The following is a 26728-nucleotide window of genomic DNA, read 5'->3' as shown; positions in this document are numbered from 1 at the left end:
CCCCACACGTTTAAGGTGCACGGTATCCTTCTGAACAGGTCTCAGTTCACAGTGCAGCAGCGGGAGGCAAAGAAGGTGATGTCTAATGGAGGTTCTGCCTGGAAAACCCCTATGGTGTAAATTTTGCAGCTATGGGCGGCCAAAGAGTCCCCCCTGGTTGCCATATAGCTAAGGACCGAATCCTGCGCCTGGTTCTCCAGACACTCATCTTCCGTCACCATTGGCTTTCCTGTCGTCTTCTCTATTGATTCTTCTCCAGGTGGAATCAAAAGCGCAAACTATCTTCTGATGTTGGAGGTCTTCTGGTGGAAGTGACATTATATATAGTGTGGAGTTGTGCAGTTAAATGACCATGTTCTCTTTTGCGCTTATATATTTCTAGACGGTCTTCAGTGCTGGTGGACACCACCTGTTGTCCAAAGCGAGAGATACTGTTATTTGCCAATTGCTATTTAATGTTTAAAAGTCGCAGAGCTTGTATGTAGGGCGGAGACTGAAGAAGCGTTTAAGTAAAACAGTTGAATTCCACAAAAGCAATGAAGCTACAGTGAAGTGACTGCAAAACACACTTAAAATGCAGTTAAGTGACTGTGACACCACATTGAAATGCACTGAAGTGACTGTAATACTACACTCGAATGCACCAAAATTACTGTGGCAATACCACCAGAAAGCAGTGAAGTAACCGTGGTCCCAGTGCACTAAAGTAACTGAGGAACAATACTGAAATACAGCGTAAATCCCACTTCAGCGGAACAGGACTTTGTTTACAACGATGGCAGGGGTCGCTTCACAAACAAGCATTTGCAATGCAATAGGTCTCGCATTTACGTAAGTTTGAGCTATTGGCATTGAAAATGACAATGCCTTTTTTTATGATTTAGTTTTCAAAAACAAATAAAAGGCTTTACCTGTTTATAATGGCAATAGCTTAAACCTAACGCATTGCAAATGATTGTTTTCAATGGGTGTCTGGCATAGCTTCTTGTTAGGGTGATTGAGGGTAGAAGGGGGATATTGTGCAAACTGCATATCTTTGCCAATGGCACACATTATTACCACCTTGAGGTGTGCATGATGCACCCCGCTACCACAAACAGCACTGCATTTTTAGGTGTGCCCTTTGGTTTCTTGGCCCTCGCGGGCCCCAGACCCTGTTTCGGTTGAAAGAGTGGGCACAGGATGGTGGGCTGATATTTGAAGTAAAGAGGATGTGGCATGCTTTGCATTATGAGGGCTTGCGGCAGAGTTTGATGTCACAATAAACAGGTTGGTCTTTAGTTGTTTGTTATGCAGTATAAGCAGGTTAGATGTGTTGCTAATGTGGCTCAGGAAAATGTGGTTGTATAAAAATGTTAGTGTGTGTTTTTGATTGGATAGCCTCGTGACCATAGTGGTTTGTTTTGCAATTGATTCATAGACATAATTTTGTTTTAAGTGCTACTCAACCCAGGACCCTAGACCAATCAGCACGAGGCCCCACTTACTCCTACATCTGTGCAGATGGAACCAGAAAGAAGTTAGACCACCCAGGAGCCATGAGACAGATTACTGCATTGCTGCTGGACTAGGGGAAACGACTGAGATAAAAAAAACTACAGATTGTGCATCACTAGGATGTGCAGATGCAGAAATGCTTTCCTGCTTCATTGCTGATGAGCCTATGCACTTCTGCACCCTATCATGCCTGAGGCGTGCCCTATGCCATCCCAGAGTTTTCACACATTTTCATTCTGGACATAGGGGTGTCTGGTTTCAATGGCTGTTGGTGGTTATCCAGATTCTGCAGCCATTCGATCCATCATTTTATCCTGTACACTTTCCGAGATATCACAGTTTTGACTCTGATTCATCCAGCTAACCTACTGGAGGTGGGCAAGCCGCTTACGATTGGAGCCAGAGGCCTGGCTATTGCTCAGCTCGATGTCCTTTTGGACCCTCGAGCCCAAAACAAGCCCATCTTTATTGTGGCTGCTGCCTGTACCCCGCGCACTATCGAAACTAAGAATTAAAAACGTATCATAAACCTTTGGTTTTAAAAAGAAGAGAAAAAGGTTGCCATCTAGTAGGTGAATTGTAGAATGTGAAACTAGAAAGCCTGGGACCAGCCATGGCCTTTCCAGCATGATTAACTTGTGTGATCCTATGCAAATAATTTATTTCACAAAGCCTACTTTTTTATGATCACATATTGGAGCACCTTTGGTGTGCGCTGTACAAAAAAAATGTGATGTATTTAGATGAAATGTTCCTGCGATGAAATACTCTTTATTAATTTTAAAGAGACTATCATAGTTTCCCATGATGTTTGTTGTAATGATTTAGATGCTGTTTTCAAGGTGCGTCTCGAACACAGGCTCTGAGAGCGGGCACAACCATTGGCACGGCTGGGGCTGTTAGTTTGTGTTGCCCACCTGAATATCATGCTGCAAAAATAGATATTTCGAGGTGCTACATTACATTTTTGTGCCGAGCTGCAGGCCCCCAGGGAATTGCTAACAAATAGTACAACTCCTTGATCAATGTTCTAGTCAATGTGCTGTGGGTACAGTCCCAGCAGACCAGCATCTATTTGGCTTGTTGACCTATTACCCAAATGCTGAACAATACTACAGCCTTTTCCTGTGCTACGTAGAAAATATTGCACAATCAGGAAAGCCACAATTAATTTCACACAAACCTGTGCACATACAGATACATGGAAGCTTTTGCAAAACACAGAATTGACTAAAGCTATATATACAAGCATGCCACCAGGTCCGATCCAGAGGGGATACTACCGATGTTTAAACACAACACGTCCTCCGTCCCCCAAACAGGATTTTAACGGCCCCCGCCTGCAACTGCCTGTGTTTCAACATAAGTCAATGGGGAAAATGCATTTCCACAATTTCTTTCAAAATCTTACACTTGCCTGGTCTAAAATGTTGCAATGTTTGCTCTGTACGAACCATCATTTGCACATGCTCATTTACACAGACAGCTACATATAGAAAAGAAAGTTTGTCCACGCAAATCGGTGTGACCAGAAATGCATAGCCATACTGAGACAGCAAATTAATATTCTAGAAAAGATCAATAAATGCTGACACGGTCAGAAGATACGGAACCCTACCACATGACTGCAGTTCACATATAGCGCCATGTGACTTAGAAAAAATAAACGAGGGTGACAACAACAGACAGTGAGGGTACAGGGGAAACGTTCATAAGAAACAGATCACAGGGCTGGGGGGAGCACGCGGGGAGAGAAGGAGAAAGCTGCGAAGTTCCCTAAAAGCAGTTACCACGGTTTTTTAGGTCTCGCTCTGGCGATTACAGCGCGAAGCGCTGTCTCGCCGCGAGACCTATAGTCACCGGCTCTGCTTCCCAGGAGACAGGAGGTTGGCACTCGCAGCATGCCGGAATCAGATCAGGTCGCGCGCGTGAACACGCGCTCCGATTCCGGAATGCTGTTCACAGTCCCAATGAATCAGGACGCGCACACACACACACACACACATGCACGCACACACACACACACAGACACACAAGCGCGCACACACAGACAGACACACGCACACAGATACAAGCACACACACACATGAGCACACACACGCACACAGACACACGTGCACACATCCCCTCCCCCCCCATGTCACCAGCTCTTTCCGCGTGTCCCTCTCTCCCTCGGCAGCAGGTCAGTCTCGGCAGCAGGCAGGGCTCTCCACGAGCACGGGAGCCCGCTAGCTCACACGCTCACTTCCAGCTGGCTTCACGGGCACAGGAGCTCCCGTCTGCTTCCCGTCTTTTTGCGGCTCCCGTCCCAACACAGGTTGCCTGGCTTCCTGTCCAAGCCGGGCTGCGGCGGTGAGTTTCTCAGAATGTGACTTAATCTGTTGGGAAAGCTTCAGAGCACTGTGTCGTTTTTGCTCATAGACATTAGTGTTCTCCAGCCCGATGATAATACCTCTGCAGTACTTTACCAATATGGCGTTCTGAGGCTCCTTGGCGTCTTTGTGATCTGTTGTGGGAGAGGCCTTCATTGGACCCAGGGGCTGTCTCCCAGCCAGAAAGAGGAGAGACCTTTGTGGAGTGATGCGGGCTCTGCCTCCAACGGTGAGGACTTTCAAAGCCCAGATATAGATCAGAGGAGCCCAGGGTGGTCGAACACTGAGTGCGGCCTGTGCTGTGGTAGTGCAACGGTTTGGGCCTGTCCACCTCATTCCCTAGATAAACCTTTTGGTACCTCCTGCCTGCTGCTTGTCCAGTTCCCCCCGGCCGGCACTAGACCTAACCACACAAGTGGGTGGTTGGAAGTTTGTGGCTCCCCGCACATTCCAGAACTTTTCTGCAGAGAAATGTGAAGAAAATGTGTTTCTTTTTACAAAGTTTGAGATTTGCACAGGATTTTGGGTAACAGAACCTGGTGGAAGCAACAAAGGTTGTCCCACCCTGGCTTCCCCTGGGTGTCTAGTGTGCAAAAATGTACAGGTTTACTAGGTTTCTCTAGGTGACGGCTGAGCTAGGGTCCAAAATCCACAGCTGGGCACAATGCGAAAAATGGTCAGTGCCTAGTGGGCTTTCTGTCCCCCGGGGGGGGGGGGGCAGATCGAGGGCTATTGCCCTGATATGCCCCCAATTGAGGCAGGAAGACTGTGGCCATTTTTTTGGGGGGGGGGAGGAGGGGGATTGGCATGACCATTCTGGGCAGCCCCAGCCCTACACTAAGAAAGAAAAATAGTCCCTGGTTATTGGTGGATTTTCTCCCCCACCCTCCCCGGGTGGGCAGATCGGGGGCTATTGCTCCCATTGACCCCAGGGGGGGGGGGGGGGCAGAAAGACTGTGCCCATTTTTGTGGGTGGAGGCATTGGCATGGCGATTCTGGGCAGCCCCCAAACCCTCCACTAAGAAAAAAATAGTCCCTGCAGACTGGTAGGCTTTCTGCCCCTGGGGGGCTGACCTGGGGCTATTGCCTCACCTACCCCCCATTTATGCCCCCTAGGCATAAATGGGGACGAAGAAAGACTTCCTCCCCAATTATGTGTGGTGGTGGGAATGGCCAAATCCTACCCCATTTTTAAGAAAAAAATCCCTGTTGTCAATCAGGCTTTCTACCCCCACAAAGGCAGATTGGGAGTAATAACCCCCATTTGCCCTAAAGGTGAGCAGAAAGACTGTCCCATTTGTGTTTAGGGGGTGGAGGCGTTGGCATGCTAATTCTGGGTAGCCCCCACACTACGTATAAAAAACAAAACAAAGTCCCTGATGCCTAGTGGGCTTTCTGCCCCTCCCCCCTTTGGAGGCAGATAGATTGTGGCTAATTTGTTTGGGGGGTGGGGGCATTGGCATGCCGATTCGGGGCAGGCCCCTCCCCTGTGTATAGTAAAAATATAATCCCTGGTGCCTTGCGGGCTTTCCCATGGGGGACAGAAAGACTGTGGCCATTTTTTTGGGGTGGGGGCATAGGCATGCCCATCCTGGGCAGTCCCCAACCCTGAACTATAAAAAAAAGAATCCCTGGTGTCTAGTGTGCTTTCTGCTCCCCGGGGGGAAGAGAGGGTGGGGATTGGGGGCTACTGCCCACCGGGGAGGCAGAAAGACTGAATATGCCCAAAGACCCTTTGCCCAAGGGGCCGCAGCCCCTCCCTGGCGCCCAGTGGGTCTATCCCTGCTCCCGATCGTCTCGTTTCAGTTTCGGTTTCAGTGAAATGTTGTAAGCGTGCCGTGCATGCTGATTGTCATTTCACTGGGAAAAAATCCCTCACTAGGTTTTCCCCGCCTCTTGAGGTAAAACAAGGAAATCCCTTCGCTGTTTACAGCATTGGGATTTAGTGCTAGTGTGCACATGACAGAATGAGCATGGAAAGGGTTAAAACGCTATCCCTTATCATCCCACCTCGAAGGACCCATGACCCTCACCTTAGTGGACTTCAAGAAGGTTTGGTTTCAGTTTGATAGGAATATCTCTTTGAGGTCTTCGCAACCATGGGCCTTGGTTCTAAATTCCGATTCTATAACCAGCTGATGTTAAAATGCACAGGGGCCAGCTTTCAATTAATCAGCTTCCTATATGACATGTTCCCAACTTAAAAGAGGAAGTGGCAGGGTCCCCCTTGCTATTCACTTTAGCCACGAAACCTCTGGCCTGATTCCGCATAGGAAACCAGGCTGTAATGGGGTGCACAGGAGGATGGGATTGAAGACGAGGTCTCATTTTATGGTGACACCTGCTGATATATCTGGATGATCCCCAGAGGTCATGCTCACAAGTGCTCAGAATTCTCCATCACCTAAGACAAGTCCATTGCCTTGAAATTAACTGGTCAAAATGGATTTGCTTTGAGACTGTGCGAAGACTACTGTCTGCTGCACAGAACTGATGGTGGCTCTGGAGGTTTTTCAGTGCCGGGGAGTATATGTGACATTGTCAACATCGAAGATATCAGAATAAGAACATCCACCACCCTTGGAGACCCTACAGAGAGACTTGAACCATTGGGCCACTCTTCCTTTATCTATAATCGAACAAGCAGCCATCACCAAAATGGTATGTGTGCCCAAGTAATTTCATGCATTACAAAATGACCCTTTCCATAGTCCACCATCCCATCTTTCTTAAATGCTTCTCTCCAAAATTTTCTATGACAAAACAAGACTTTAAGAATGTGAATGGCGAAGTTCTTCAGAAACTCTTTTAATTTGGATGTGAGCATGATGGGCACTACTTCTTACTAAAGACCGTCTTATCTAATAGTCATTAATGACTGGGTTTATGGCATTGGGGATGTAACAGGGTTAGCGGTCTAGTAGTGGGATGGGTGGAGTTAGCCGGGGCCAGGGGAAAGGGAGGAGATAGGGCAGGAAAGGGCAGATAGAATAGGGACAGGGACAGAGAAGGATGTACTGAATAAAGCTCCTTACAATATAAAGAAGTGTGTCTGTCGTTCTTTGGTCAAGACACGACAACTGGCGACGAGGGTGGGATGAGCAGCCTGCTCACCCTGAACCCTGGAAACAGCGTCCTGTCCCTGGGGCATCGTCCGAAGAATAGTCGCAGTCGCGACAGATGTGCCCCCAAAGATACTGCCGCCTAAAGGAAGTGGCCAGCAGCCAGTGTCCCCGCTCCGCGACTCAGCGATCGCGTGGAGCCGTGTGAGAGGAGCGCGGTCGAGCGCCGAACGAAAATTCAAACCCGGCGCCATTTCGCGCCCAAAAGTGGAAGTGAGCCTGAGAGCCGTGCGAGGCGACTGAAGAAACTGGGAGCCCACCCCAGATTTCCTGAAGTGCTCCGAAGACTGAGACCATCTGGAGAGGCGTGAAGAGCGGTTGGGAAGCCCAGAAACTCCGCGTTGAGATTGCCAAAAGTTGGAGCTCACCCCTAATGCGTGAGGAACGGCGCATACGGGCAAGTGAAAGAAATCGGGAGCGGACCCCGAGCTTACCTGAGAGTGCAAGTGGACAAGAAGCACGAGAGAGATCTAGGGAGGCCTGTTGCCCGCCAGGAGAGCTGCCAGTGAGTGCCGCGTGAGCCTGGAAGTCCAATGCAGACCCAAACCTCGTGGTGTATGGGAGTTTCAAGTGGGCGGCCATCTTGGAGTCAGGCAACCTAAAGGGATATTCCTGTGCAATTCGGGAGTGGCCATTTTTAAGTCAGGCGCCCCAGCGACAAACAAGCATTGGTGCACATGAGCAGTTGAAAACAAACAAGCACAAGTTAATGCAAGCATCGAATGATAAGACAGAGTAAGCAAGAAGCAACAAATCGGCCCAGAGTGTCTGCAAATAAGAAATAATAAAGTCAACAAGAGTTAAAAGAAAAGGACAAGAAGAAAAGACGTGCTCTCACGATGGTGACTCCGGACACCTCCCAACAACGAAATGAAGTCAAACCAATCATCACGGGGGTGTCGCATTTGCGGCCTCCAGAACCTCTAACACTGACCACTGGAGGGAGCATGGGCCCCAGATGGCAGGAATGGCTGGAGGATTTTGAAGACTACATTAAGGGATCGAAAGTGATAGCAAATGAGGAAAAATTGATTGCCCTCCGCAATCTGGCGGTCCGAGAAATCAGTAAGATAATCAAAGACCTTCCTCCTGCGGACTTAGGAACAAATGACAAGGTGCGTGAAGCCCTGAACAAGAAATTTCTCCACAAAAAGAATGTTGACTATGAACGACATGCGTTCCATCAGGCACGTCAAGGAAAGGAAGAAGCAATGAGCACATTCATTACCAGACTGCGGCGATTATCGAGACACTGCGAGTTCTACACCTTTTCAACAGATGCTGCCATTAAATCACAAATCATAGATGGATGCCACTCTGAGACACTCCGGAGGAGGCTGCTGAGAAAACATCATGAGTTAGATGAGATTGAAGAAATGACTCGAGTCTATGATCAGGCGGAAGAACATGCTAAGAGCATTGAAACTGGACGGAACGCAGGCCAAGAACAGGTGTATCGAGTACAAGCCAGCAGCATCAGCCGTCGAAGCTCAAGAGAGAAACAATGGAGGCCTCGGCTGTCGTCCCGCCAACGGCACACTGAACATAGGAGGCGTGATCCAGGTCGAAGGGAAAGAAAGCCAGAGAGAACAAGAAGGTGCTATAGATGCGGATATGACTATCCACACGTCGACGCATGCCCGGCCATGGGTCAGCGATCCCGAAGATGTGGGCAAACTAATCACTTTGAGGTGATGTGTGGGGAATATCAAAAGGAGAGACGGAGTGGAACAACGAGGCCATCTCGCTCTGATGCCAGAAAACATCATGTAAGAGTAGTTAAGGACAGGCCGTAGTTGTCCTCGGGCTCGTCACACTCCAGTCGGGAATCACGAAGATCCCAATGGGAACGGAGATCACCGTCCCGAGAATCGAGATCAACATCCAGAGATTCTGAATATACAGTTGAATATGCAAACATGATTGCGGACCCTGATCAACTCAAGAAATATCCACGCTTAGACATCAGCGTGGGGAACCATGAAACCAAGTTTGTGCTAGACAGCGGAGCTTCACTAAATTATATTCCGGTCACTGAATATGAAAGGATGAGGCCCCAGCCACCTTTGACCCCGGCACATGTCCGGGTATACACCTGGATGTCCAAGAAGCCACTCCCATGCTTGGGGAAGTTTCCAACCACACTCAGACACAAAACTGTATCCATACCAGCAGTCATTCATGTTATTGAAGGACTGGAGGCTGACTGCCTTCTCTGTCTACCGACCGCAGAGCGACTCAGACTTGTCGAGATCCTCTACAGGGTCAGCGATGATCCGAACATTATCCACAAATTCCCCAAATTATTCCACGGATTAGGAAAGATGAAGGGGTGCCAAATTCGTCTTCACATAAATGAACAGATCAAACCAGTAGCACAACATCCCCGACGTGTACCGTTCCACCTCCAGCAAGCTGTAGAGGATGAACTTCAAGAACTCTTAACAGCAGACATCATTGAAAGGACTGATGGTCCAACTCCATGGGTATCACCGGTGGTCATTGTACCGAAGTAAGGCACTCCTGGCAAAGTGAGGTTGTGTGTCGACATGCGGCTCCCCAACACAGCCATTGAGATGGAGCGCCACCCTGGACCTCATCTCAGCGACATGATTTCTGCATTGAATGGAGCAAGGGTGTTCTCAAAGCTTGATTTGAACAAGGGGTACCACCAGCTGGAGTTGCATGCCAAATCTCGCTACATCACTACGTTCGCAACGCACATTGGACTATTTAGGTACAAACGACTAAGCTTTGGTGTTTCTTCAGCTGCAGAAATCTTTCAGGAAGCAATTCGACAGATCATTCAATATATTCCCAACACTTTAAATTACAGTGACGACATCCTGGTGTATGGATCTAACATTCAAGAGCATGACAAGGCTCTAGATCGGGTGTGTCATGCCCTGCTAGAAGCCAATTTGACACTTAATAAAGACAAGTGTGAGTTCCACCAATCCACTCTAAAGTTTTTCGGTCACATATTCTCCGGCGCCGGGATGAAGCCCGACCCGGAAAAGATAACTGCTCTGAATGAAACCAAGAGCCCTCAAGATATTAGCGAACTAAGGTCATTCCTGGGCATGGCCAGCTATTGCGCTCGCTACATAAAAGACTATGCAACCATTAGCCATCCACTTCGAACTCTCACAAAACAAGGTCAACCGTTTGTTTGGTCCCCCCAGTGTGAACAGGCCCTCCGAGAAATCAAGCAGGCGGTGGAGTCTGCTGATAATCTTTCATACTTCAGTCCTCACAGGAAAACAGAGATAAAAGTAGATGCCAGCCCCGTGGGCTTGGGTGCGATTCTGGCGCAGTATGAAAATGACTCTGATCAGAGACGTATTGTTGCCTATGCCAGTCGCAGCTTGTCAGATCCTGAAAAAGCATATTCTCAACCCGAGAAGGAGAGTCTCGCGGTGGTATGGTCGTGTGAACATTTCCATGTCTTCATTTATGGCAAGCACTTCACTATGATCACCGATCACCAGGCGCTAGTCACTATTTTTGGCAACCCAAGATCCAAGATGCCACCGAGGATTGAACGATGGGGTCTGAGACTACAAGAATATACCTTTACAATCATACATAAGCCTGGGAAATCAGAGAACCCAGCGGACTACATGTCGCGACACCCGCAAGCATCGTCTGAGTCGAGGTCCTCCATTGCAGAGGAGTATATCCACTTCGTGGTGGATCAAGCACAGCCACCTGCCATTCCTGTGGAAGTCATTCAGGAAGCCACTTCAGAAGATGTCATTTTACAGAAAGTGCTACGTCGGCTCCAGTCGAACAGGTGGAGACATGAAAGTGAAGAAGAAGCTGGTGATGCGGCTGTCAAGCAAGAAATGCAAGCTTTTCGACATGTCTGTGATGAGCTTTCGGCTACCACAGATGGGTTGATACTGAGAGGTCAGCGAATTGTTATCCCCAGGCAACTACGACAGGGTGTTGTCAACCTCGCTCATGAAGGCCACAGAGGAGTGGTGTCAACAAAACGAGCCCTCCGGGAACGAGTGTGGTTTCCCCTCCTCGATCAGATGGTTGAGCTAACCCTGAAGGACTGCCCCCAGTGTCAGCTAGTAAGTCGTGGAGATCCCCCTGCTCCCCTGCAAATGACCACACTACCTAGCGGGGTGTGGCAAGAATTGGCCATGGATTTTTATGGACCTCTGCAATCAGGCAAATTCGTCTTGGCCATAATCGACGAATACTCCCGGTTCCCCATTGCTCAATTTGTGTCATCAACAAGCGCTTCCAGCACCCTCACCGTGCTGGATGAAGTATTTGCGGCCTGGGGTGTTCCCAAAGAACTAAAAACAGATAACGGACCTCCTTTCAATGGACACGAGTTCAGTGCCTTTGCGAAACATTTGAATTTCAAACTTAGGAAAGTTACACCCCTGTGGCCACAGGAACATGGCACCATTGAACGGTTCATGGCCACACTCAAAAAGACTTTTCAACAAGCCACCACGGAGAAAAAGGATTTGCAGGTGGCTCTGAACGAGGTCCTCAGGGCCTACAGAACGACCCCTCATGCCACCACTGGAAAGTGTCCTGCCACGCTGATGCTAGGGCGACCCATAAGGACACGCATACCGACCTGGGAAGGAGCCCTGCGAGTGGTGTCGCCTCTCCGTGTTCATCAAGAGGTGATGGCGGCAGACCGCCATGGCAAAGACAAAATTAAATCATATGCAGATGCAAGGAGGAGAGCAAGATCACCATCTTTGCATGAAGGAGACTGTGTTGTTGTCAAACAAGACCAACAAAGAAAGACTGATTGTCGCTTCCGAGCTGAACCGCTACTAGTCACCCAGCAGAAATGCACCATGATAACGGCAGAATTTACGCTAATTTCCACCTAGCATTTACAAATTTGTCTAAGACTAAGTTTGTGATTACAAGGATATATATGTATTGCTGTTTGTTAAACCTATGAAATATGAATTGTATATGTATTGTGTTTTCTATATGTATTGTGTCTGTTTTCCAACTGTACATCTGTCATGTAACCTATACTACAATATAAGTCTGGCTAAGGGAAAGTTTTATCAATTTGATAATATCTTACTTCTGAAAGAAAAGCAATGTACTGTGATTTTAATGTCACTTAAACACTGTTTTATTCCATTTAGAAAAAGTGGCTGAATATCTACTAGTCCTGATGAAGACAAAAGACTTTGTCGAAACGCGTTGACACACAGCCCTATTCTTCATAAAAAGGAAAACAAAGATCCTTTTTCACATATCATGATGTGCTTCTAATATATATTTACAAAATAGCCACATGATCCTTTTTTATTGTGTATTTTATGTAATAAGTGTATTTATTGATCTTTTTATTAAAAATTATCCGTTTTGATATCATTTCAGTCCATTGCATTACTTTTTATCAGGTATATATTTAGGTCTATGTCTTACCATATAGCCAGCTTTTGTATTTAAAGTCTGCCTGGGTATATGCCATTACATAAAAATTGTTGTCCCTGACCCAGGAGTCGTATCCACATCAGGCTGTCCTTGCTACCTACAAGAAACGGCAGAATCTGAACATCGACGAATCACCAGGAATGTGTCACATTTTAAGAAGTGCACTCCGGACATGAGAGAAGCTCTCACAGAGATGGCGGGAACTCCAGTCACTGAAGGACATGATCGAACTGACCAAGAGGGCGTGAGTCGTGCAAGGGATCCTCCAGTGAACTCTGAGACTGATACGGGGGTCGGTTCCCTGCGACCTCGCCGAGACATTCAACGACCAAGAAGACTTTATGAAAAAATTTGAGCCATTACGCTATTTTGTTCGTTTGTTAAGAAAGGGGGAGATGTAACAGGGTTAGCGGTCTAGTAATGGGATGGGTGGAGTTAGCTGGGGCCAGGGGAAAGGGAGGAGCTAGGGCAGGAAAGGGCGGATAGAATAGGGACAGGGACAGAGAAGGATGTACTGAATAAAGCTCCTTACAATATAAAGAAGTGTGTCTGTCGTTCTTGGGTCAAGACACGACAGGGGAGAATGCTTGCAATTTGTCTACCCACTGGCGATCGCTCGGGGTAGCATACCAACCCATCGTTGTTTTGCTCACAATGCCACCTCAGTTTGGAAGCAGCCATATGCCAATCAGTCTTGATCCTACTCCTCATTGGAAGAGTTCACCCGGAACTGCCAGGCCAGTTCCTCCCAAAAGATGTGAGCAGAGTGTTCTACTGCACCACTCTCACCCACTTACATCATTCATTCACATCCAATGGAACACAATTCTACCTCATTCTGTCACTACACCAAATTGGAGTCCAGTCCAAATGATTCTTGTGGAGAAGAAGCACATTCTAAACTCAACACAAAGTGTTATCACTGCAGGTCTCTAAAACAAATACCATGTTTCTTCTTATGTTGTGCAAAAAGTCCTACAAGCTCAAGCTTTCAACCTAATCTCTCAAGAGAAGCTAAAGATCAAGTAGGTACAGATGAAAATAGTGGGATCTTCTTGCAGTAATGCAAGTCCTAAACTCAGCAACAACATCCCACATAAGATGAGCTGTAGTGTTACACTAGTTCACAGCTACAGGACAATCAGATCTTCTAAACAAACCTGCCTTCTGGCTGATGTCCTCCGAGTTTGCTGCCACATCAGTGATACAAGTAATAAAAAGTAAAACTCTCAAGGATGCATAACAGAGCCCCTTCTCACAGAATACAAGAACACCCCAAAATAATAAATGCAAATAAGCCAACCTTGGGTTTGCATGCTCAGGACCAAGGCAATAAGTCTTTATGTCACAGTTCTTCAGACTGTACTCAACCCTCGTCTCCTGTTAGAGAACTCTGAATAAGCCTCAGCCCCAATGTCACGCACTCTACTACTTCGGGAGAGATAGTCCGCTATTATCAGATCCTAACTTGCAGCTATCCATTTCACTGAGTCTAATACCTCGGTTTGTTCTGTTGCAAGCCAGCATTGTGTTTGTTGTAAGTACCTTACTGATGCAGGGGCTTCCTTCATACTTTATAGTTCATTAAATAATATTGCTAGTGGAAAGCCTCTAGTAGAGGAACACATTCCCATGGTGTTCTGTGACCATGATCTACAGGCCAGTGGGTCCCTCAAAAAGAAGTGTACTTCTACAAATTTAGTGAGTAATGTAAAAAAAAAAAAAGTTCCCCCGAACTACTAGTGCAGGGAGAAAATGCTACAAACAAAAATTACTTAAAGTGTAGGAGCATGACGTCGGAAATCTAAAGTCAGTAACTGAAGAGTAATTATAGCGCTACTTTTATGATTCATACTGTGAGCTATGTTATTAAGTGACCAAAGCTTCATTCTTCTAATAAACTACCAATAAATACATCAGAAGCTACTTAATGCCATATATTCATCTCATATAATAACATTATGGGGTCCATTACGATGTCGGGCAGATTTCCTCCGCCAGGCTGGCGGTGGCCACCGCCAGGCTGGCGGAGGAAATCCGCTTGACATCTATTGCCCAATTCCCCCCGCCATATTAGGATGGCGGAGGGGACCGTGGCGGTTTTCCGCCCCGGTCGCCTTGCGGCCGGGGCGGAAAATGATTAATATGGAGGCGGTGTCTGTTAGACACCGCCCGCCATATTACAATGGGCTTTTGCTGATGCTTTTCCGTGGCGGCAATGCCGCCACGGAAAGGCATGCGGAGACTCCCTGCGGGGGGCCCTTGCGGGCCCCCCGGGAGTCCGTGGCTTGGGGGGTGCACATAGGGGGTACCTATGGTACCCCCCCACATTTCTAAGTGCAACATGGCAGGCACCGCGCGGTGCCTGTCATGTCGCGCTTAGAAAAGCACAACTTGCACTTTTCCATTGCGGCGGGCGGAGATTTCTGCTCCGCCCACCGCAATGGTACATATACAGGATGCGCCCGCCTGTGTGGCGGGCGCATCCTAATGCCCTGATCGGAACCCCCGCCCTTATGGCGGGCGGTCCCGGGACCCGGTATGATACCGCCCGTCATCATAATGACCCCCCTATATGTCCATATTCCCTTTCACAACAGGCACAGTGTGATGAATAGATCCATCCGCCCGACCTTACTGCAACATGTATTAATTTGTGCTGATAGAATTGTGTGTTTCAAATGTTGCAATGTGGCTGATCGTCGGTGTAGCACTGAAGCCCACAATCCCAATAACTGTATTGATTCAACTGAGATCACACTGAGTAATACCTACAAGAAAACAAGAAAATTACAAACAAGCATCATATGTCATGTAACGCTGTTAAACAATTCAAGTATCACATGTGATGTCACACTGTTAAACAATTCACAGACAAAGAAACCAGACTTACTTGGAAGCATGTTGGCCCTGGTTTTCCTGGTGGGATATCAGACTGGTAGTAAACCTTGAGTTCCGGAATCAGTGCAATAACAGTCTTGATTACCAGTGAAATTATATCTGACCACACTTTCTTGATGTCTACCCCTTTTGAAGAGAGTCGGTAAAGAATGCTGGAGAGAGTCCTTTTGCTGCCAGTGTGGGCATTGTCAGAGTGGATGAAGTTCCCACTGTGGACGTTAAGGGAATAGTTGGTTAAGTGCATAAATACGTGGTGCAGATTTTTGTGGTTCGGCTCTTGATATGGCTCTGTGCAAAACCTAGAGAGTCCATCTTTGGCTATATAGATTTCGAGTGGCTCTAAAGATTTCAATAAGACATAAAGACGTATGTCAAATTTCAGCTTGTCAATGAGGAGTGGCTTGCTGATATATTCCTGGACCACGGATGGTCTGCTCTGGATGCTTCCCATCAACCTGATGTCCGCTGGATCTTTAATGAGGTAGATTCCATCGCCTTGACTTCCACCATCTGGTTTCACTATGAAAGTGGGCTTCCACGACAGATCTTTGTCTTTCACCATGCTTACCTTGGGAAGAGAAGACAAGATATTAGGCGTTGAAGCCTTTTATAGTTTAACTTATGCAAACAAATGCAAACTTATCTGTAAACTAGAAGGAATTCATGTTGGTGAATTTGACAGACACGAGGACAAGGTCTTTGTGTTAAATTTAGCAGGTGTATTTATTTGCCCCAAAGACAAGCCTAGACACCTGGACTTGAAGGAATGGTGGGAGTTATCCGAATAAAAGGGGAAGTAGAAGTCATCGCTCCAGTAGTTTCACACCTTAGCAGGAAGGATTAAAGCGGAGGCCTCCTATGCTGTGACGGAAGATCATTGAGCAATGAGGAATGAGGAAAAGTTGAGGGAGTAAGGAATCAGGGCTTGCCAATTGAATTTTATTTTCAAATCAACAACTAATTTCACAGCGGTGTCAAACACCTTGGAATCCGAACATGAAAAGGAGCACATCAAATATCCGTCAACTTAGTTAGCTGTCCATACTCCTAGGTTAACTAGCATTAATCACTGTGCAATGCACCAGCAATACAAATGTGTATGCGCAGAGCACAATTTGCCCCAAAACAAATAGAGTTAAGGTTGACGTGTGTAGAGGGTCTAAGGAGAGACACATGCTCAAAACATATGAAATTCAAGAAAACTTGAAGCCTACAATTTAAGATGTTACGCCACACATGCAACACACAATCTTATGTCCTTCCTACACGATCATTTGCAAATGAATACCAGTCATGTACCAAGTGAGTAGTTTGATATGCAAGATTTTACTGATTCTGTATGTAGTAGCAGTGAGCCTGAATATATATTTTTATTTATTTATAGAGTTTTATATAGCGCAGACTTGACCCCAGGGTATCAGAGCGCTTCACATTTACATTTTGAAAACAATTTTGAAACATTGAGATACATAGCGAATAGCAACATTACTATAAATAATATTCCTGTACATTACTTTCTTATCGTTTTCAGCAAAAACTGGTTTTACAACGTGTAACAGTATTTCTATACACATGGTTCTGATGTGCTTTCCGTTAATTCTACAACAGAACAGGTTCATGATCGACGTTTGGGTATTAGACATGATGATAAAGTGAGCTGTCTAGTCTATGGAAGGAACTTGCTCATTAGGAAGCTCTTCGCTTCCTTCTTGAATGTTGCTATGTTTGAAGTTTTTCTAATGTTTGGAGGGAGTGAGTTCCAGATTCTGGGGCTGCTCTGGATAAAGCTCTATCAACGTTTTCTTCCTAAAGATGGGTGGTTTCAACAACAGTTCTCTGGCACTCCTAGCTGGTCTGCTTCATCCTGACAGCTCTATTTTCTGAGCTAAGTACCTTGGAGTTTTGCAGTGGCGCGCTTTGTGTGTTGTACATGCCAGTTTGAATTGAATTCTGGCTTGGTATGGTAGGCAGTTTAATGATTTTAGGTGAGGGGAGATGCAGTCGTATTTTCTGGTTCCAGTAATGAGTCTTCCTGCCGCATTTAGACATGCTTTTAGTGGAGCTGTGGAATTTTTTTAAAGACTTTCTAGAGTTTTACATCCATATTCGATCCTTGAAATAACTAAGGACTGAACTGCCAGTTTGAGGTCCGCCATAGAGATGAGTGTTTTCATTTTTCTAATATAGTTCAGGTGAAACGGGGCACTTTTTGTCATTGACTTAATGTGGGCTTTCATGTCTAGGTTCTTATCAAGCGTGATTCCCAGTGATTTTGCAGATTCAACTAGTGTAGGGGTGCAGTTTAGTGTTGTGATCAATTTGGTCCATTCCTTCACTTCTGTGGGTTTCTTAGGTGGTGAGATTAATAGGAATTCTGTTTTTTAAGGGTTTAGGAGGTGATTGCTAGTTAGCCAGTGTAAGGACATTGTCAAGGCCTCGTTCATTTTCTTTATGTCTTCCAGTGACGGTATCTTGATGTAGTACTGAGAGTCATCTGCGTACATGTGATAAGATATGCAAGCGCCTCGGAGAATTTCTGTGAGGGCTTTGACATAGAGGTTGAATAGTGATGGGGATAGTGTAGATCCTTGAGGGATGCCAATCGAATTTGGGCATGATGTGGAAAGTGTCTGGTTGACTAAGAATCTTTGAGTTCTGTTCTGGAGAAAGGATTCAAACCATTTCAGAAAGTCCCATCCTGTCTTGAAGCATGGCTAGCAATTTTTCATGGTTTACCGTGTCAAAGGCAGACAACAGGTCAAGAAGGACTAGTAGGCATGATTGATTGTGATCTAGGGCCTGCAGCGCATCATCCACTATGTGTAAGATTGCTGATTCTGCACTTTGGCCTGATCTGAATCCAGATTGGCAGTCGTCTAGCAGCTTGAAATTGGCAATGTGGTTGTTCAGTTGATTTTGTACACATTTCTCGATTAGTTTGGCAAGTATTGGAATATTGGTTACTGGGCGAAAGTTATTCGGCTCTGCTAGGTCCGCTTTAGGCTTTTTGATGATGGGGAGGACTTGACCTGTTTTTAGGCATTCAGGTAGGATCCCTTATGAAAGTGAGGCATTTATTATCTTTGTCCATACTGGGACGGTGATATGATTGATTCTTTTCAAGCATTTAGAGGGGAGGGGGTCATTGTAGTGGTTGTTAGGTTTGATATCTGATAGAGTTTTGTCAATGGTATTCTGGTCATATAGCTCGAAGGTTGCCCATTGTGTGTTGTTTTTTAATCTAACATGATTGTTTGTCGTGGTATCAATGTTTTGTGTTGGTAGTAGTCAAGGAAGGTTGTCGGCTGCCAATCTGAGCTCTCTTTCTAGCGTGTTGGCCTTGTCAGTGAAGAATGTTGAGAATTCTTCGCAGTTCAATTTAGTTTTAGTAATTTCTTGTGCAGATTTAGCCAATTTATTTGATTGTTGTTTTAACATCTCGAATAGTTTCTGCTGTCTGTTTTCGGCACTGTCTAGTTCCAATCTTAAGAATTCCTTCTTGGAATTGAGTACTTTTTTGTTGTACTCGTTTCTGATCTTTCTTAGTGTTTTAAGCTGGGGGGATGATGGGTGCTGTCTCCATTTTCTTTCTGCCAGTCTCAGTTTATGCCTATCTTCATTCAAAGACTCATTAAACCATGGACTTTATCCTTCTCAGATATTCTTTTTAGTTTTAGTGGCATGGTGGAGTTGACTATATTCGTCATTGGCTTAGTGTAGTGCTCAGTGAGTTTGTTAGTGTTCAGCAAGCTGTTAGGTGGATTTAGTTCCTTCTCACATCTTGCTATTAGTAGCTCAATATTAGGGTCTTTGGTGTCCCGGGTCCATTTTTTCTTTTTGACAGGCTGCGTGGTTTAGCTCTTTTTTATTGTGGGTATCAGGAAGGTTATGGCATGGTGATCTGACCAATCACAAGGAACACTTGATCGGACTGTAATATCTTTACTCCTTGAAATTACCCAATCTAACGTTGCCCCTTTCAAGTGGGTTGGCTGTGTGTAGGCTTGAGTAAGGTTTAGATCTGTTAGAAAGTCTTTTAGTGCCATGATCTGTTTGTCATTATTGTCATCCCAGTGTACATTGAAGTCGCCTAGGAATATATTATTAGTGTGAGAGTTAGCCGTGATGATCCTCATTAGCTGTTCAATGAAAGTAGCATTATTTCCGGGTGGGTGGTAAAGCGCATGCAGGTTGCATCTTTGATTGCCTGCAGTTCTTACATTGAGGCCTAGGTATTCACAAGATTTGAGAGGGTCAGATTGTATTTGGCTAATCTCTATATCCGATCGGTGAATGCAGGCTATACCGCCACCTGTCTTTTTCGTCTGTCTAATCGGTCAATGTTATAAAGAGGTGGTACCAGAAGATCCATGAATGGGAAAGAGGATTCTGTGAGCCATGTTTCTGTTAGGATTGCTTCGCCTATTTCCTGACTAACAATGAGGGCAGCGATGTCCAAGGCATGTTTTGCTGCGGACCGACAGTTGAGAGGTAGGCATAGTAGGGGTTTCCCTGCGCAACTAGCGTTCATTTCTCAAGAATTGGCGGTTAGCTGGACTTGTTTTAGGTTGTTATGGTTGGGTTTCCAATTCTTAGGCCAGGATATTCTATTGGCATCGATCAGGACTGACTTAATTTCCTCCCCTCTGCTGCTAGCTTCCGGCTCATATGATCGTATTATGGTTAAGGTTTCTTCGTCTGATAGGTATTTAAGATTTCTGGCTGGTCGGTTATGCCTATTTGACAGTGGCATGGTTGTCTCTCTACTCTGTTCTTGAGAGCTATGCACTAGTTTTTGGACGTATTTGACTTATGGTCACTGTATGTTTATTTCTTCATGTATAACAATACTTAAAAGGGTTTAATGTTGAGGACAATGTGTTTCATAGGAATGTATAAATAAAATAATGTATCTAAATACACACACACACACACACACACACCACTCTGTCTCACACACACACACCCACCCACACACACACACACACACACCCACACCACACCACACCACACCACACCACTCTGTCACACAGTGGCACAGGAAATCTCATTCAAAAGGTAGTTGGGTACAGCTATAGACCCAGAGGATTAACTATCAGGAGGCAGGTGCAGAACAACAGAGTACAGAACATGACCAAAGTAATAGAGAAGAAACTACCAAGTGACTACTGAATAGAGTGCGCAATGGAAATGCAGTGCTAGGTCATAGCAAAAGACGTAGAAGAGCTATAGCAGCAGCAACAGCAGCCAGTGGTCTCAAAGTAAGATGACAAGCCATCAGCCATAGACATAAAAGAATTTCTACTGAATTACCATAATTCAGAAGCAATGCTAAAACCTAACAAACTCCCCACCACCATACAGGGAAGTGTGCCCAAGTCGCTTGCCCATAGGACTGCAGAAAGAACCCTTGAGTTACTGTGTTTGACAGCACTGTGCACGAATTTGGCTAAACACAACAAAGGAAAACATGGGAAGAACATAGTAACTTGTGCAAGTGTTTAGTTTTAGAGCATACCACCACAAAGAAATGTTTTTACTTCCTTTTATTTTGCTTACTAATGGTGGTACCTTCAAATAATCTACAAAATGAGCTGTTTTAAAATATTATCAGCAACATCACCAAAGATATGTGCAAAACGATATTGACCTCCCACTAATACATGGATAAATACTTGATTCACGTTATAATACTGTGGATAGAAGAACTCTAACTATACTGAAATATGCATACGTTTTTTTCCGCATCTTTACCATTACAGCTCTTAGGTGCAACATGCTGGGGCTGAGACCTTTGGGGAAACAATTTTTGCGTTAGGTTAAAAATCTAAATTCATCATGAACACCCGAAGAATCGCCTAAGGGTGGTACATTTTTACATTTGAAGGTCTGTTACAGAAAATGAAACATGTCCATATTTCATTCTCTTAAAAATGCATGAGATGTGGGAATGAAAATCCATATCAGGATAAAATGAAAACATCAAGAGAGGACAAATGGAGCAAGGACATGCGAAAGTAATACAAGTTATTCTCTTTAATGGATCTTGTTCATGTATTGTTTATCCCCCTTCCTGAATATGATCTACATGTACATTGCACCTACCGCCATTATCATACCACTGTGGCGCTGTCATGATCTGGGTGCCCTTTACATACAGTTCTGAATTTCAATCGATCTGGTGTGTATGATAATTAGGTTTCAATTCTCTCATGTGAAAGTAAAAGGATTTTAATCCAAAAAAAGATATTCTAGTTTGTACGTGCATGCAAGCGCACGTTTGCAGACTGCTTAATGCCTAGGCGCTAGTTGCCAATTATATTAGTATATTGCTATATTGTACAAGTGAGGATCTGATATGGTTCAGATAACTTTTCTGAATGAACCTAACACATATGTTGGGGAGGTGACAGTGAAGTGATGATCACTTGGTGGCACTTTGCAAACGGTATGGCTGCGGGGCCATGAAGTGGGCATGAGGATGTAGGAGTTCTGTCTAGTGTGTTCCATTTGAAAAAGTCAAATAATGGGTGCAACTGCAAAGGTGTTGTGTAATGGATATTGTTGAATGGATTATGCAGCTGGGTGTCTGATGACAGCCATTTATGGCCCATAATGTGGCATGTTATAGGTGTGTTGGGTGCTGGTGGTGAGGTTAATCTCCACTGCTGGCCAGAAGACTGAGGAAAACAGTTTAGTCTTACAAGTTTTTACAGCTTTACCACATCCAAACTAGTGCAAAAAATCCAAACAATTCTGAAAACCCCAGATATATTTGGCTTTAGTGTAATTGAGGGACATGAACTTTTGTGCTACATGTCAAAGGATTCAGTCCACTAATTCCCTCACAATTCTTTCCTCCAACATCATGACATCCCTTCTTACCAGGAGAGGAGGCTACCTCAAAGTACCCAGCGCCAAAGATAGTAACGCCACTTTTATACAGACGACCAATTGTTCAACTTTACCTCATTTCTATGAGTTCCTTAGTAAAAAACCTAGGCTTGGTGAGAGACAGATCCCAACTCAAGCTGCTTCAGTGCTACTGTCACCTTTATTAGAACCATTAATGTCTCTGTGACGCCATGCGATGGGCCCCAACCCCCACAGACGGTGTGCCACTTGCCATTATTCCAGGAGCCTTAAACTTCAATACCACCATGTCACGTGTAGTGGGGAGATAACAGCATCCACCCTGCACATTGCGTCTTCACTCTGCTAACCCACAACTAACAATCAACGTAACACACAGAGGCTCTATTAGGAAGAACTCTGTATTGTGCTGATCTTCCTGAAGGGTAAGAAGTCCACAATCTCCTTCTTTCCTTTGACTTCCTTCAAGGTATTTACCGTCATGGGTGTAAATACAAAGTAGTCTACGGGTGACCCTTGTTACGTCATTGGTGTTACTCTCATAACTGAACATTACAACCTTTTACAGGGGTCAGGGATGCTAATGCTGTTTATACACTCTCTTCTTAGGAAAGAAGACACCACTGCACAAGATAACCGTTCTTTCAGTGCTAGTGACCGACACTTTGTAAAACTATAGGGTGGAACATAAGAAAGCCATTAGTCATTAATGGAAGCCTATCAAGTACTTTTGAGATCACAACAGGTGCAAGGTAAGGATATTATCAATGTGACCAAGGCATAATTACAGAGACAGAATTGATGGAGGAGTTGAGAGGGATTCGACTACCTTATTTAACCAAAAAGCAATGTCCTTGTGGTGCACAAATATGCCTGGGATTGTGTCCAGCTGTAGTCTATAAACTGTACATTGTTTTTGGAGACAGTGTCCAGCAAAATCAGAAGAAAGCTTTGGTGCATGAAAAGTGCCACTGCACCAATTGATATTAGAGCTCTTTACATAGAACACATAAAGACATCATATACCAGATATTTATACAAGAGCAGCAACTGGTGTGGAGAACATTGTAAGAAACAGGGAGGGCGAGATAAGGAGGTCCTAGGAAGAGGGCTGATGGGAAATAGGAGGGATAATTGAGAATAAGGGACCTATGCAGGATATTTCAGAGTACAGCGGTTAGCAATAACTAAAGTCTGTCAGATGAGGACTCATGTCCAATAAGTATGCAAACAGCCAAAAGGTGAGAGAGTGCCCGGCCTGGTGGCTATCAGTTATTCATGGAATGACCAGCAGTATGATTTGCACTGGTGAGGACAATGTATTTGTCTTTCTTAGGAAAACCCCAATCAAACATGAAAGGGTGTATCACTTCATTCTACGCAGTTCGTTACATGCATGCACACTGTCAATTTGCTACCTTTGGAGAAGAGAAAAAGTCATATGGATGAGAACAGCAACTTCTTCCTTGGCCAAGTGATGACTTTATAATGGTGTGACCTTATCACTTCCACCGGCCAGCCCTACTCATTCTACCACCCTTAGGCATCCTTGGTCTGTGCTCATCTAAGCAATAAAATTGCCTTGAGTTGACTGAAGACTGTGTCACCTGATGAGGTAATGGTTTTTGAGGACCTTGACTACCTGCCTCCCCATTGGAGTTGGTTGCCTGAAGTGACTCTAATTAATCTCACAACAACTAGCCCAACTTTTTGCTGAAAAGTTTCCAATTGTCAAATTAGTTTAATTTGCCAATGCTTGACTGTGGCTGAGTGAAGTGCTTTGATTTATTATACCTTGTAAATATTATCTCTCCAGAACCCTCTGGTTGATCTTTTTCATTGTGGTGTCTAAAAACAATACAAATATGGTCTATTTTTAGGTCGAGCATTCAAGACCTCTTGTATATACTGTAATATATACTATACTTTAGTATATACTTATATGTGTATGTACGAGGGGGGCTCTGGAGATCAGTCGAGGATGTGTCTGCTTCCACTAAGGGACTTTTTTCCCTATTCAACTGCCTCTATTTAACTGTTTTGATAAAAATCAACAAGCAGAGGTCAGTAAAATACCGGAATCACATTAGCATTCTCCTGATTCCAGTCCATAGAAATTGTCTCCCAAGAGCACCCGTAGACAATATTTTTTTCTAATTTTGTATTTTCAGTGATATGACCACAGCAGGACCTGATTTTATATTAAAAACAGAGATTTGGATACCATTTCCCTCTGAAAGGCAATATTTCTCTCCATGTGTTCCCATACTTGGCATGTCACGCAGTTTGGTGCTTGCTTTCCCTCCATATTAAACAACAGTAGATGTTTCAGCACCCAGGCTAATGTGCTGCATAGCTAAATACATATAAGGTCCCAATGGCGAGACCAATTGCATTGCAAATGCTTGTTATTTGACAGGTAACCATGGTAACACTGAGACCGGTCAAGAGGGAGTTGCAGTTTCTTTTTGGCAGTTTGCCAGTATCCTATTATTTCTGATAAGGCACACCTCCCATGCCCAGGTGTTCTCACCTTCCCTCTGTGATCCCCTACGAACATGGTTGGCCTTCATGAAACTTCGTGCCTCGCCTTATCAGTGTTATCCACCTTGACTTTGCACACTCCTCGCTCTTCCCCAGTACTCCTGACACCCCTGCCAACAAACACGGGTGCTCCCAGGCATTGAGCGCCTCCACATTGGACATTTTAGACATGCCTCCTCTATCTCCCTCTCCTGCAGTCCATGACGCGCCAATTTGTCGTAGAGCTGCAACCAAGTCACCAGGAGTTCCACATGCTGTGAGAGTCTCTTCAGACCGCTCCCACACCAGCTCCTGTCCTAGTTAAGGACTCTGAGCCTGGGTCATATTGGAGTTTCCATACGATGTAGAAATGAGTAGTAATCCATTTTTGAAGATTACATAGAATCCAGAATGACTCAAGTTTAGAAATGCCTCCAAACCCTATTTCCAAACCTAAAACTCTAAGAGAAAAGACATTCATTTTTTTAATCAATAATTTCAAAACAATCATATGCAAATACTGTAGTCTGCTAAACACTTTAGTATTTTAACACATGTTGCTCTGTCCATCAAAATGTCCTTGATAACATTGATGCTTATATGATAATTCGAAGAGCAGTGCCATGTGTCACTCTCCACTCCTCAACCTTTGTGTTTTCTCCTCCTAATGGATGTTAATGTCAACCCCTAACTTATCTCATGAAAAAATCTGTCTTGAGCATACTCCTTTCGTTGGTACATATTTGCCCACATCCAGTCAATGTAATAATTCATTATGTTTTCAAAATAATGCTTTAAAAATACAGATATTAAACTAAACACTAATCCAACCATATTAATTATTGTTGGGTCTGATTATATGCCCTCTACCAGCACTCAAAAGCTACAGAATTAAAAATAGTACAAGTGTATGTTTATATGGTCTGGTTTGACAGCACAGCCAGACAATTATGGGAACAGTGCTAGAGAGGGATGATGGCTCCACCCACATGATGGGAGACAGGAGTACATGTTTGGTTTGATTATGGAGTAGTTGTGTGGTTCCACAAAAAACGTGCTGCTCCCCCACGCAACTGTGATCATTTGGTTTATTTATCCATCCACAAATAACATTGGAATGGTATTAAAGTGTCTTAGATAACTAGATAATTTATGTTGTTTTTCTCAGTCAGCAGCACAGATAGAAGGAGGGCAGTCCTTAACCTACAAGGAATTTTTGGTCCGACTTGACAGTGCAACTGTCACCTGACCTTTTAACTTGCACCAATATTATTCTACAGCTCTTTGCTTCCACACAAATACTTACCTAGTCCTATGCTATTTACTTGTAATGCTTCATATTATCATACAACATTCCTTTAACCCCTTCGCTGCGGCCGCGATTTCACCGCTGTGCGGTAAACAAAAGAACAGGGCGGGCCGTGACGAACCCCAGCCGTCATCAGCACACGCCCACCGCGGGGTGTGACGGCTGGGGTTCGTCACCAGCATGGGAGGGGTTAAAGCCTGACCTATTGGCATTGCCAATGATTGCTTCAAACTGCATATTAGATCTGTTTCTGTAAAATCACAACATATAGGGGCCATATGTATCAAGCTAAATTGACTTCGCAAACGCCGAAATTCGCAGAATTTCGGCGTTTGCAAATGCAATTTGGACAAATGGTATGTATGAAGGAAATGTGCTTTAAAAATAAGGAATCGCAAAATGTGCGATTCCTTATTTTTCGATTGCATTTAAGGAATCGCAAATTTTGCGATTCCTTAAATGCAATGTAAGAAGCCAAAAAAATTCGCAAATTGGCCTTAAGGAATCGCAAATTACCACCAACTTCTAGTTGGTGGTAAGTTGCGAATTCCTCTCAAAATGCATATTTTTTCATTTTTCAAAGTGCCATGTGACCTACATACTTGCCCTTAGGGCATGTATGTGCGCCACATGTGCACCCATGCAGATTTCAGGGGTGCAACAGGGTGTCCTTTGGACACCCCTGCACCCTTGAA

At 44.8% G+C, this 26728-nt stretch overlaps 1 protein-coding gene across 1 annotated transcript in view; it reads right to left on the bottom strand.

Moving 5' to 3' along the window:
- The window catches only part of TTLL11 (tubulin tyrosine ligase like 11), a 682208-nt gene that overhangs the window by 400064 nt on the left and 255416 nt on the right, over positions 1 to 26728 (bottom strand). The window contains exon 4 of the mRNA XM_086920963.1: positions 15321 to 15896. Coding sequence (XP_086777089.1) covers positions 15321 to 15896 — 576 coding nt within the window. The remainder of the gene's footprint in view (positions 1 to 15320; positions 15897 to 26728) is intronic.

The sequence above is a fragment of the Lissotriton vulgaris genome, chromosome 5 (assembly GCF_964263255.1).
Source record: "Lissotriton vulgaris chromosome 5, aLisVul1.2, whole genome shotgun sequence".
Lineage (NCBI taxonomy): Eukaryota > Metazoa > Chordata > Amphibia > Caudata > Salamandridae > Lissotriton > Lissotriton vulgaris.
The sequence above is the reverse complement of the archived record's forward strand: the minus strand, read 5'-3'. Positions and strand labels throughout refer to the sequence as shown.